Below are 13,272 nucleotides of genomic sequence, written 5' to 3' on the forward strand. Positions count from 1 at the left end.
TGAGTGGGCCAAAATGGGAATTGAGTTGGCCAAACGGGAAATTGAGCGGGCCAAACTGGAAATTGAGCGAGCCAAACTGGAAAATGAGCGGGACAAACTGGAAAATGAGCGGGACAAACTGGAAATTGAGCAGGGGAAACATGAAATCAGCGGGGCAAACTAGAAAATCATTATGCCCACTGTTTCCTGTGGTATGATCCACTTGATATTTTGCTATGCTTCAATTTGGGGCTCAACCCCTTAGATTAGATAGAAAAATAGATCGACGGCGTGGATATACTACATGAAACGGATTGACTACTCCCCCTGCCACCAGCCAATGGCTGGTGTTTGGTGCTCTGTGGGCCCCATCATGATGTATGTGTTTTAACCATGTCGTCCATCTTTTTTTATATATCATTTTATGATATTATACAAAAAATGAGGTATATCCTGATCTCAATTGGACCACATTACAGGAAACAATGTTTAATGAACATCGACCATTAAAAACTTTTTGGTGACCATAAACGTATTGGATCAAGTTGATCTTTGTTTTTAGCCTTCATCTGGGTCTTTATGACGTAATAAACAGATTGGATTTCAGATAAACAGTACAGTCGACCTCAGGAGGATTTAAATGATGGATATCCAATCACTATTGTTTTCCTATGTTGTGGTACATCTAAGATTTATATCCCTCTTATTTTTAGGATAAAGCCCTGAAATGAACTTTAAAAATGGATGAACGGAATGGATGAAACACATACATCATGGTGGGGCCCACAGAGCACCGACCACCAGCCACGGGGCTTGTGTTAGGGGGAGGAGTAGCCAATCCGTTTCCTATACTTATACATTCAATGTGGGCCCAACTGAGTTTAAAATATACCTTTGGTGCGTGCTTTCTTCGCTGGACCGACCATTTTCAGAAGGGGGGCCCATAAAAAAAAGAGATAAATTTTTTTTTATATGCTTATATATACATATTTATATAAAATATGTGTTAGAGAAAAAATGTAGGTACAATAAAATTTTACATGTAAAAAAAGAAAAAAAATATTTCCACACCATAGGGAAGGATGAAGATTTCCTACTAGGCAGTTTCACCAACAGAGCCATTGGAATGTTGTCTATCTAATGAAGGACTTCGTCCCATGGCTAGCTAGTGGTAGACTCAGGACATGATTTAAGGTCCAATTTGAGGCCCACATATCCAATCAAATTCTATTGATTGGACTTGGTCCCACATATCCAATTGATAGCCTTATTGTTGGGTTTATGCAAAAAACCATAGAGTATGGGAGGGTTTCATACAGGCGTACACATATCCAAGCCCATGCGGTTGTACATAGAGGAAGTAGCTGAGTGGGTTTTTGGAGTCATTAAGTTGGGACCTCTTACTAAATTTTCTTTCCTTCATGATGGATGGATTAAGTCGAGTTCGACTCGAGTCGAGGTGGGCCAAGCTCGGCTTGACTCGTCCATGCTGAGTCAAGTCGAGTTCGAGTCGAGTCGAGTTGCAATACACCATGGTCAAACTCGGCTTGAACTCAACTTTACTCGCCTCGAGTTGGCCTTTCAAGCCGAGTCAATCCGAGCTGTCTTAGGTCTGATGTAAATTTTGTGGGAGCTGTATATTGTTGTGAATGATGTCTTTACTTCACGGTCATTACCATGCATTTCATGGTCAATTCCAGCGATTTCGTTTCATTTCACGGTAATTTCCATGCATTTCATATAAATATGTCTTAGAGAAAAATGTAGGTAGAATAAAATTCTTTATATGCTTATATACACATATTTATATAAATATGTGTTACAGAAAAATGTAGGTGGAATCAAATTTTCCATGTAAAAAAAAAACCAAAAAAAATAAAAATGCATAGGGATACGGTTATAGCTACGGTTATCACCACGGTTATAATCTGTAGCCATAGATCAGGGGTGGAATCACGAAATCTGCGATTAATCGCTGATCGGGACAGCGACTTGCAGCGGAATCGTGGGATCCACGATTGATTGCCGAATTACTATTATCTATGGCTACGGATTATAACCGTAGCTATAGCCGTATCCCTGTGCAATTTTTTTTCTTTTTTTACATGTAAAATTTTATTCTACCTACATTTTTCTCTAACACATATTTATATAAATATGTATATATAATAAGCATATAAAAAAAAATTATCTCTTTTTTTTTTTTCATTTCCTTCTTTATTCATATAACAAGAATATCTTCTAAACCAAAATTAGTTACTTGACGTATCATATATGATTTTAGGGCTGAAAGTTAGTGGGCTCAACCCGACCAACCTATGACCGATCTGACATTGGGTTGGGCTTGGGCAGGATGTATCAGGTTTGGTCTTAGGGTTGGGCCATACAAATACCAACCCGATAAAACTTAGATTGGGCTTGGGTTGAGGTCTCGAGAATCACCGGGAAATGCATGGAAATGACCGTGAAGTGAAATGCATGGAAATGACCCATCAATTATCTTTTTGGGATGCCAAGCCTATTAGATATTATTTTCAAACTGTTTCTTTAGATAATGGCGTGAATTTTACTTTGACTGATGTAGGGGACTTTGATTTTAGTACCCAAACTTGGGGTACTTATTTTGATTACAGTATGTGGTGTTATGATGAAATCGATAACACCTTCAAAGTGTCCAGCAATGGTGTTTGAATTTTCCAATTGAACTCAATATATCGCCAATTTATTGATATTATCGATATGTCACTTGTCGATATATCCACAAACTGTCGATATTATCGACGAATATCGGTTTTGAATAAAAACCTGCATTAACTGCTTTCACCAACCATCCTTTGTTACCCTCCATACCCATTTCTTTACACTCCTTCTACAACGTTCCCTCCACTTCATCTCCAACGGATTTCTCCACCTTAGCAACTTTAATCTTTGAAGGATTTCTTCTAAGACGATCTCGGTAAGTCTGAGTTCATTGCAATCACTATGAAATGTTGAGTTTGTTGATGATGGAAACCCCTTTTCACCTTCCTTTCTTCTATTATGATACTTGCTTTATTTGCTACTCATTGGACAACTTCTATTGCTTTATTGAGTAAGCTGCCATAGCTATAGGTACTTTGGTACGCAGGTTGTTAGAAATTACTCATAAATTGAATATGTGGCATAATTACAAACTATGTATCATCCAAAGTACATAAATTACATAAATTACATGATATGTTATACACCGGGTATCGGAAACTTGCACGACTGGTGATTATGCCTGGTTTGTTTGCATCACCCACACTTTACTATTTTCGATTCCTCTCCACGCGATGGAATTCTAAGCTTTTTGGGTCTTCCAACTGACCTCCTCTGTCTTGGGGGTTTAATCTGTGCATAATACTCCTTCATCCACGCTAAAATTTCCCACTCGCTATTGTCACATACTGGATACACCGATTCGCTATACGTGGCCAAGTAATTATGCGCCGTGTAAAATGGGGAGCAGTATGAGTAGTGATCCAGATTGTGGTTTATGCAGGCTGACATGACATACATACAAGGGTACTCCTTCACGCCAAACTCACGACATGTACATAAAAACTCACTGAGCTTCACATTATCGTTATAATCTCCAACGACATAGTACTCATCTCGAGAAATAACATGGCAGCGAACATCCCACTCCTTCTGCACGATATCCTTTAACTGTTTCTCTGACCATGGTGTCAATGGACCCACAAATGATGTCGCAGATTCTCGTCTCTTGTAAAATAATTCTTGTATCTTCAATTTTACAGCCTCTATCAATTTCGTAACGGGGTATTCGTGTGCTTCTTTGAAAAGGGCATTAACGCACTTAGAAATGTTTGTCGTGACCAAGTTGAATCTTCTTTCTGGAAAATACGAAGATGTCCATCTCTCGTACCCGATTTCTGTCAGCCATGCATGTACTAGGAGATTGGCCATTTCGATATCATGCATTATTTTTTCAAATTCGGCCCTCCTGCAAGTCTTCACAGCCATCCAGTAATACATCTCCAATGACTTATCCTTAAAAGTGTCCACCAAGTTTCTGTAGATGTGGTACATGCAATACCCATGGATTGCACATGGGAAGACTTGGGGAACCTCTTTCATTAGACCTTTATGTCAGTCGAATATAATGACAAGACCCTCCACAGACCCTAACACATTGTTAAGGTGGGTAAGGAACGAATTCCAACTACTGCTGTTCTCTGATTCCCCGATGCCAAACGCAACTAGAAATATAAGATTGTCCCCATCTAAGGCCGTGGCGATGAATAGAACACCCTTGTACTTGCCCTTTAAGTGTGTCCCGTCAATAGCCAATACCCTCCTCAATGATTTCTGAAAACTTTGAATGCATTGTCCGAGAGCTAGAAAACATCTCTCGAACCTGCAAGTCTATTGGTTAACAAGCACGACAGTAACTGTCCCTAGGTTGGCCCTCCTTAACTCATGCAAATACAAAGGGAGTTGATTGTAGGAGTCTTCGTAAGACCCCAGCACATGATTAATTGCAAGCTCCCTAGCTTTCCATGCCTTCCAATAACTGATACGAATATTATATTTCTCTTGCATGGCGAAGATAATATCACATGGCCTCAACCCTATGCGTTATTCAATGCGGCTAATAACCAGATCACATGCTAGCTTACTGCTGGCTTGCCGGTGATTGCTCTTCATCCATGCCATGCCGCACGTGTGTTTTGATGTATAAGTCCGTATTTTGAATATACTCGTATCATTCACCCGAGATGCATGAACTCTCCATTCGCATGCATCTTCGAAGCATACCGCGGTAAATCTGCTTGAATTTGAGTATATTACTGTATACTGAAAATTATTTCGAAGTGCAAATTAGCTCAAAACATACTGGCACCGACTCTTGTCCTTAAACATTTGCACAACAGCTATATCGATCGGTTTACATAACAAATCAGTAGATTTCAGCATTTTTGCATTGGTGAGTGCATCATCATCAAACGGCACAAGAACTTGACGAGTCATGAGGTTTGATGTTTCGGGAAGGTCTCGAAGCGGAATGTGGCTTATACGCATAGATGGGATGGTGGATAATGATGGCAGATCTGCTGTTGATGCTAACGGCGGTGTCTTGTATTCATAATTACTGTTAATGTCAAGTGCACCACTGACTTGGCTAGTCACGACATTTGATGTTTGTGGCGGCTCAGGTAATTGATCATTGGTTACTACCACTTGTAATGGAGAAGGATTGTATTTGAATTCCACGCCATACACCTCAGCTACACTGTCTATATATATTGTGGTATTGATGTGTTGCATTGTTTCAATGACTAACGGGATGAATTTATCCAAATGCTCAAATTGGTAAGACAAGAACTCTTTGACGTCATCGTCGTCTTCGATTTCGATTTGAGACATTGATTTGTTAGTGTAAGGATTCAATACTTTCATCCTAATATCACAATCTTCTGGTATGCTCTTAATAATCTTATAAATTCTAGATCGAAGCTCCTCGTACGTAGTCTAGAGACGTAGCGTCATTTGTTTTAATGTTCCACCCATGTACGAGTATCGCTTGTTTTCAAATTCTAACTCCCCGCCAAAAGAGCACATGATTCTTGCAGCCATTATCTGAAAACCAATACAATGACACATTATCAGTGAATCGTAAATCAATGGAACCATGCCATATGACAAAACTCGATTAAATAATGAAGGACCGACAGCTCATGTCGACACCTAAAAAGAATATGAAAAAAGAAAAGAAAATCTTCAAAGTAGTAGATAAAGACAACACCTGACCAAATTCTGCAACCGACAACAATACCTGGCCTTCATAGTGATTTATGTAGAGAGAAACCTTGCACTGTACTGATTTTTTGAAGCATGAATAGTAATTTATGTCAAATGACATGTTTTCATCAATTTTCAATTATTTACATCTGGAGAACTTGTATCATGGAGGAATTTCAGAAAGTCGAAATTGAGGGGGGCAAGCATGAAATTGAGAGGGCTAAACCGGAATTTGAGTGGGCCAAACTGGAATTTAAGCGGGACAAATTGGAAATTGAGCGGAACAAACTGGAACTGAGCGGGCCAAACTGCAAATTGAGTGGGACAAATTGAAAACTAAGCGGGACAAATTGGAAATTGAGTGGGACAAACTGCAACTTGAGCGGGACAAACTGGAAATTGAGCAGGACAAACTGCAACTTGAGCAAGACACACTGGAAATTGAGCGGGACAAACTGAAAATTGAGCGGGCAAAACTGGAAATTGAGCGGGCCAAGCTGAAATTTGAGCGGGCCAAACTGGACATTGAGTGGGACAAACTGGAAATTGAGCGGGACAAACTGGAAATTGATCAAGCTGGAAATTGAGCGAGACAAACTGGACATTGAGCGGGACAAACTGGAAATTGAGCTGGACAAACTGGAAATCGAGCGAGACAAACTGAAAATACAGTGGGACAGTATATAGTTCATTTCATCATCCACCAAAGTTACAAAGTATGCTATACATCCACCCATGCACCAAAATTTTCATGTCTGTGCATTTCAGTCCGAGTTCTTTCTCTAATCATGATAGCCTTAAGAGGGTTGATCCGAGGGATGAGTTGATTGCTAAAGGGCCGATTAAAACTATGTTGGGTTATCTTACTGGCTGGCATAATGATTTCTGTACCAGCAAGATAACTCAACATAGTTTTAATCGACCCTTTTGCAGTCAATCAACCCTCCCAAGGCCAGCGTGATTAGAGAAGGAACTCGAATTGAAATGCACAGACATTGAAATTTTCTGCACTCCAAGATCACTGTAAACCTCATACAATGTATATTCAATGATGTATATAATGAAATTAATACATTGTATAATACAACATCTTTCCAAAATTAAATTGAGGCAAATATTAAATTGAGTGATCCGAGCATGATATTTATCGAGGCAAACTTTAAATTGACTTTATCTACCATGAAATTAAGCTGGGCAAACATTAAATTGAGTGATCCTACCATGAAATTTATCGCGGCAAACATTAAATTGACCTTATCTATCATGAAATTAAGCTGGGCAAACATTAAATTGAGCGATCCTAGCATGAAATTGAGCTGGGTAAATATGGAATTCAGCGAGCCTAACATGAGATCAAGTGAGCCCTAACATGGAATTGAGTGAGCTTCAAATTGAATTGAGTGAGTTTGACATAGATTCAATCGATCAACGCATAAAATTAACTAAGCCTAACGCATGAAATTAACTAAGCCTAACAAATGGAATTGACCAAACTTCGCATGCAATGCCATTGTACGAGTGTAGCGTTTTTTTTCAAGATCTGTACCTCCGACTGCCGCAGTACCGGTCAAATGCAGGTTGAAGAGAGGTGCTTTGAGTGAGGGAATATTTTGAACCTTTTCAAGGAGATGCAACGAGTTCATGGGATTTCACGTAACCCTAGCCAAGATGAAAAATGGCAAATGTAGAATGACGATATCTAGATGGATATCTAGATGCTTTATAGATATTTCAGTTAGGAAAATGAGAAGAAAATCCCTTCTACTTAAGTTCTTCGTTCCAAGATATTGTAGGGCTGGAAGCACCTGTTTTTTTCGTTAAGGGGAGTGAAAGCAACACTGAAACGAATGCAGTGAAAAGAGTACGGAAAAAGGAAGGGTATTTTGGTCCTGAAATTCGTAATCCACACGTGCATGTCTAAGTTGCAAAACAAAGTTTGTCTTCTTTCTTAAAACACAGCTGGATAAAAGGTGGGGTCTACGGTCCTAAATTTCTCTTTTAAAAAAGTACCATCCAGTAAAGCTTTAATTTTAGAGGTTTATTTTTTATTTTTTAAAAAAGAAAATGTCAAAAAAACTCCTAAAAAATTAGGTTTTGTTTTGGAACAGTAATAAGGAATGATTTTTTCATAAGTATAGATCAAAATATAAAAAGAAGTTTAAATGAGAAAAGAGGCGTTCGGGTAGGCAGCGGTCTCACCAAGGGTCCGGTCTGGTTTGGCGAACTCGAACAGACTTGCTGCTCTATATTTTTAAATTACGTCTGTCAAGGGAAGGAAGGGCTGTCGACCGCTCGGGCTGGCTCGACCGGCCATCTCACCAGTTTAAAAGCCGGGCACAGTCCAACCCCTAGATCGGCCCAAAGGTCCGCAATCAACGTACAATGCGGCCCACTTGATATACCTGGATCATCTTGATTTCCGGAATAGGGAGCGCTCTAACAACCCCGCACCGAACGAGTGGTCCGGATTCCTGCAGAAGTGTAACACGTTGGCACGTGTGCCGCGAATTACCTATTCAATTTCTATCCACGCGCGCGAATCACCTTGGTATTTTTCGTCGATCCTCTTTCTCTACTGTTCGGAAAACAGTTTCAGACCAATTTCCAAGAGAAATGAAAATGGCAACATCGCCACTAATATGATTTTGAAAACAAGAAGAAACGAGATTGTCCATTTTTGTCTGCTTTGTTTTTTTTTTTTCCCTCTCTCTCTTTTATTGCAGAGATGAATAATGCCATGAAAACTGCCTCCAACAGCTGCCTTCACCTCTCTTCTATTTCCTTCAGAGCTTCTCTCTTCCATTCAACCCCCGTTTCAGAACGAAGGAGGAAAACCCATTGGGATTCTGTGAGTTTTTCTCCTCCTTTTTGATCTTTTATCTCATTTGGGTCTTTTCTGTTTCTCTCTCTTTTATCATACATCTTGTTTTTTATTTTTATTTTTAATTAAAAATTCTTTTTTATAGATTGAATTCAATGAATGTTTGATTTTTTCCTGATATGGGTTCTGTTCAAAATAGTCGAATGTATTGATTGTATCCGGGAATTTAAATTCATTAGCTGCTACGACACCATTACCAACGGTTGTATCGTGTTAGATACTTTTTGGGTCTTTTCTATTTCTCTCTCATCAACCATAACTTGTGTTTTGTGTTTATTATTAATTTTTTTTACAATGAATGTTTGATATTTTCCAGTACACGTTTTACTCAAAATATTGGAGTGTATTGTATCGTATCGTGGGATACAAATTCATTGGGTGCTACAACGCCATTGGTTGTATTGAGAATAATGTAATGGGAAAGAAGGACCTGAATCCTCTAAAACACCTGTTTGTTTTATGCAGCATGCAAAGCACCCAAGCTCTTTGGTGCCCTCCATGTTGCACATGTGAAATCCACTCAGTCCATAAGGTGCATTGGTAGATTCTCTAGGTATTGGGGCCAAAAATCATCCAGATCCATAACTCAGGTGGGCCACACCACAAGAAACAATGGGGATGGAATGCCAGCCATATTATTGTGTCTTGGGCTAACAAGGTGTGTTTCTTTCATCATTCATCACACCCATTCATCTGGTGTGACTCACCAGGATGAAGGGAATATAAAAAAATCAACCTGATCCTGAAATCAAGAAGGCCACAAGGCATGAACTTAGAGATTTTAGGTGCAATTTTCCATTCTTCCAATTGGTGTGGCCCATCCGAGATTTTTATTGGGACACTCTTTTATACTTTTGGTGAAAAGAAGGGTTATCACCTTATAGACAGTGGATTTCACATGTACAACATGGTGGGCCCAAAGAACTTCTGTGTTTTACACGGCACAAAACAGGTGTTGTAGACAATTCGATTCCAAGAAAGTATTGTTTGTATTGGGCTGTATTGATGATGTCAAAATATTCCTCCTCAAATAATTTAAATGAAATGCAATATGATACCATGGTGGATGTCCTATCAGGAATGTCGATGCTGTATTTTGATATGCAAACGGTAGAAAAATGAAGCTTGATTTTTTATTTCGTTTTATTCATTTTTCCATTCCTCTGCTATTTTAACTTGAAATCTGATGAGAATTTAATATTTTTTTAAAGGGGTTTTGTTTGGGGTGGTGAAAATTTCATGCTTTTGACATGTTAACAATGGAAGTCTGGGGAAGAAGAAAGCAAATTGAGATGGGCTTTTATACACATGCTATTTTTAGCAAATTTGATGGAAGATTCTTATTTATGGATTTTGTTGTATGTGATGGATGCATGTTTGTAGTAGACATTTTGTGTTTTGATGTGTCGAACTGTTAATCATAGAAATTTGAGACAATAAGAATCTAGTTGCAATGATAAATCTAGAACAATTGACCTTAAATGCATGTATAACATGCTTCTTTTTAATATATTCCTCAGTATGGAGCACAGTGACAAATCTCATTCTTGGCAATGTCTTGGTATGGGAATGTCTCAGGAGGTTTTCAGAATCTGACATTTTTTCTCTTGATAATATTGAGAAAATCTCACTGAAAACAGAATATTAAAAATATTTCTGATAAATGAATAAATGACTATAAAATTTTAAAATTCGGGTAAAAATGATTTTATTTAAATTTTTTAGCCATTTGTTTTGTAAAAGTCATGATATTTTTGCAATAAAATTGCAAGAAATAAAACTTGCCACAATTTTGAAAATCTCATGAGGTTCTTGCAAATATCATTTAATGAATTTTCAGCAAAAATATTATGGGATTTTCAAAATCTTGGCGGTGTTTTTCTCATCACTATGGCGTATCTAAGGTTTTGTGACTGTAGAACATTTATTAATGTCATTCTAGGCTGACATACAGAACCAATTTCTTATTTCCATATCAATCAGGGAAAAAAAATATCTCTGCCTAACTAACAAAACTCATTGCATTATGCTCAAATTATGTTCAAAACATTCTCGTGTTGAATCAATAAAAAAAGAAAAGAAAAGTGATGATTTTTGTGTGGGAGGGGATGCCCACCCTTGATTCACAGAGGGGCCTATCTGAATGTATAAACAGGGTAATTTTTGGCCTTTCCCTTCATCCCGATAAGATGAAGGTTCTGAATATTCTGGATTTCATATATACATTATGGTCAGCCCTCCACCCAAATCAAGGGTGGATGTTCCCTCCCAACTTGTTCCATGTGGTGTGGCCCAACTGATCAGCCTGATTTTAGGGCACTGGGGGTAGCATTTGCTGATGCATATGATGGACAGGTTGGATTTCATGCATCATGTAAGCCCCAAATCTACCCGATACCATTGTAGCTTATGGTGGTACTAGTGCCATTCGAGCATGGCCCTACAAAAAATATTGCCAACTTCCCCAAAATCTCACTCATCCCGAGCATGTTTATACTGCCCATTCTCATCCTTTCATTTAGTTTGGGAGATTGCTTACTAATGACCCCTTACCCCAAATCAATGCATGTTTGATTTGATTGGCGTTTGTGCTACTTATTTTATGCGGCTGTCGCATTACTATATTTTAATGGGTGCAATATGCTTTGATAACTTTTGAATTGCAAAGTTTAATGCTTTTTTCCCACAGTCAAGGTATTAAAAAATGGTTACTTGACAGCCATAACGGATGTTACGTAATGGTAACAATGGTTATCGTTACACGTTACGGGGCCATAATGGCTGTTATGGAAAAAAAGCTTGTAATGGCCCCGTAATGGGGCCAAAACAAGGTATCGTAATGGTAATAGCAGTGGCCGTTATGGCTATCGTCACCGTTATTGAATACCTTGCCTCCAAATATTTTTCTTCTTCTACATTGAATTTGAACTAAAATTTGTCTACTACCTTTTATATAGGGCATTGGTTCTTTTGGAGATTCATCAAAGGTAGGCCTCTCAAAAACTTTCTTCTTTCTTAAATAGTGTGATAAAAAGTTATGATGTGGGGTTTAAGCTAAAGAACTTCTTGATGTGAACTCTCGTAGTGTGTTCTTGAAAGGGAGCATGCACTCAATCTTATGTCACTATTGAATGGCAACGAATTTCTTCCCATGCATGCTGTAGTGTTCATTTGTTGGCATGCCATGAGTAAGGTTTTGAGTATTTGTAGCTGATACAATGTGGGACATATAGGCTAGTACGACCCTGTAATAGCTATTCCTTTTCTAACCGTCCAGCGTCTAGGGACGCTGGACTTTAAAAGGATATATATATATATATATATATATATATATATATATATATATATATATATATATATATATATATATATATATATATATATATGGGTTTTGCTAACATCCCTACATTTGTGGGAAATGCCATGTGGGACACTCAATCATCAATCAGGGTAGTTCAACCACTAGTACCATTGGGAGCAAGCCACAGTACAAGAATCACGCCAATTGGAGCTCGCTATGTAAGAGCCATAGATCACATGGTTAGAATCCTCAAACCAAAGAGTTGCTTTAGAATCATAAGCAATACAAAGTGGGATCCATCAAATAGATCTTTCAAAATGATGATTGGACCAATTTTATTCTCCACTCAATCTTGACTGACCATTTTCCATGCTATTGATTTAATGTTTAGGATCATTCGCTTGGCATGATTTTTGCACCATGGCTTGTCCCTAGTTGTACAAAAGAGTGGATGGTTCTGATTGATGATTAGGCATCCCAAGTGTCAATTAGAAGCTATGGGAACATTGCTAACGTCCCCAATGTGAAATTAAGTGAAATATGATAATTAAGAGTTTTTTTTTTTTTTAATAAAGGTAGCAACACTTTTATTAAGAAGCTGCCAAGGTAGGCAAAGAATACAACACCAAGCAGCCAAAAACAATAAAAAAGGAAGGCTGCCATCAGCAGGTAAAAGAAGGGATGCCCAACTGGACACTAAACTTTTCACTTTACAAATGACATCCTCAACCCTTATAAATTCATTTCTAAAACACTGCTCGTTCCTAGCTCCCCACAAGGTCCAAAAAATTGCTAAAATGAGCAATCTCCACTAGCTCTAAAAAATCCTCCCCTATGCCATGGCCAAAGTAAATCGTTGACTGATTTTAGCATCACCCATTCCACCATGATGAGACTGAGGAAGTGGCTCCACACTCTACTGGCAAATGAGCAATTGATGAATGGGTGATCAATCGACTCCCCATTTGCCATGCACATCAAGCAGAATTAGGCATGGCTAAAGACCTTTGTAAATTGTCAACTATGAGAATTCTCTTGCAACCAAGAAGTCAGACAAAGATTGCCACACGAGGGGGAGCTCCATAGAACTAGAAATGGAACGATGGGCATGTCATCTTGAATTTCTACACACACACACACACACACACACACACACACACAAATACACACGTCCCCACTCTTTTATCTTATTAGCGCTTTCACTTAAAATGCTGAAATTACAATATTACTATCCTTGCTTAAGTAACTTAAATAAAGACATGATAATGGGCCTAAAACTCTACCCAAACATATGCTTTAGGCCCAACAACCCATAAGTGGGATG

The 13,272-nt window shown here is 38.4% G+C and overlaps 1 protein-coding gene across 4 annotated transcripts in view; it reads left to right on the forward strand.

The window, feature by feature from the left end:
* Positions 1–8,326: 8,326 nt before the first annotated feature.
* Positions 8,327–13,272, forward strand: part of LOC131243118 (uncharacterized) — an 81,600-nt gene continuing 76,654 nt past the window's right edge. The window contains exons 1-2 of one of the 4 annotated variants that reach the window (XR_009169877.1): positions 8,327–8,614; positions 11,605–11,634. Coding sequence is in view for 3 of the 4 variants with exons in the window: in XM_058242230.1 (XP_058098213.1) it covers positions 8,492–8,614; positions 11,605–11,634 (153 nt within the window). In the remaining variant the exon portion in view is untranslated. The remainder of the gene's footprint in view (positions 8,615–11,604; positions 11,635–13,272) is intronic. The other 3 variants (XM_058242230.1, XM_058242228.1, XM_058242229.1) reach the window with 3 other exon arrangements.

The sequence above is a fragment of the Magnolia sinica genome, chromosome 4 (genome assembly GCF_029962835.1).
Source record: "Magnolia sinica isolate HGM2019 chromosome 4, MsV1, whole genome shotgun sequence".
NCBI lineage: Eukaryota > Viridiplantae > Streptophyta > Magnoliopsida > Magnoliales > Magnoliaceae > Magnolia > Magnolia sinica.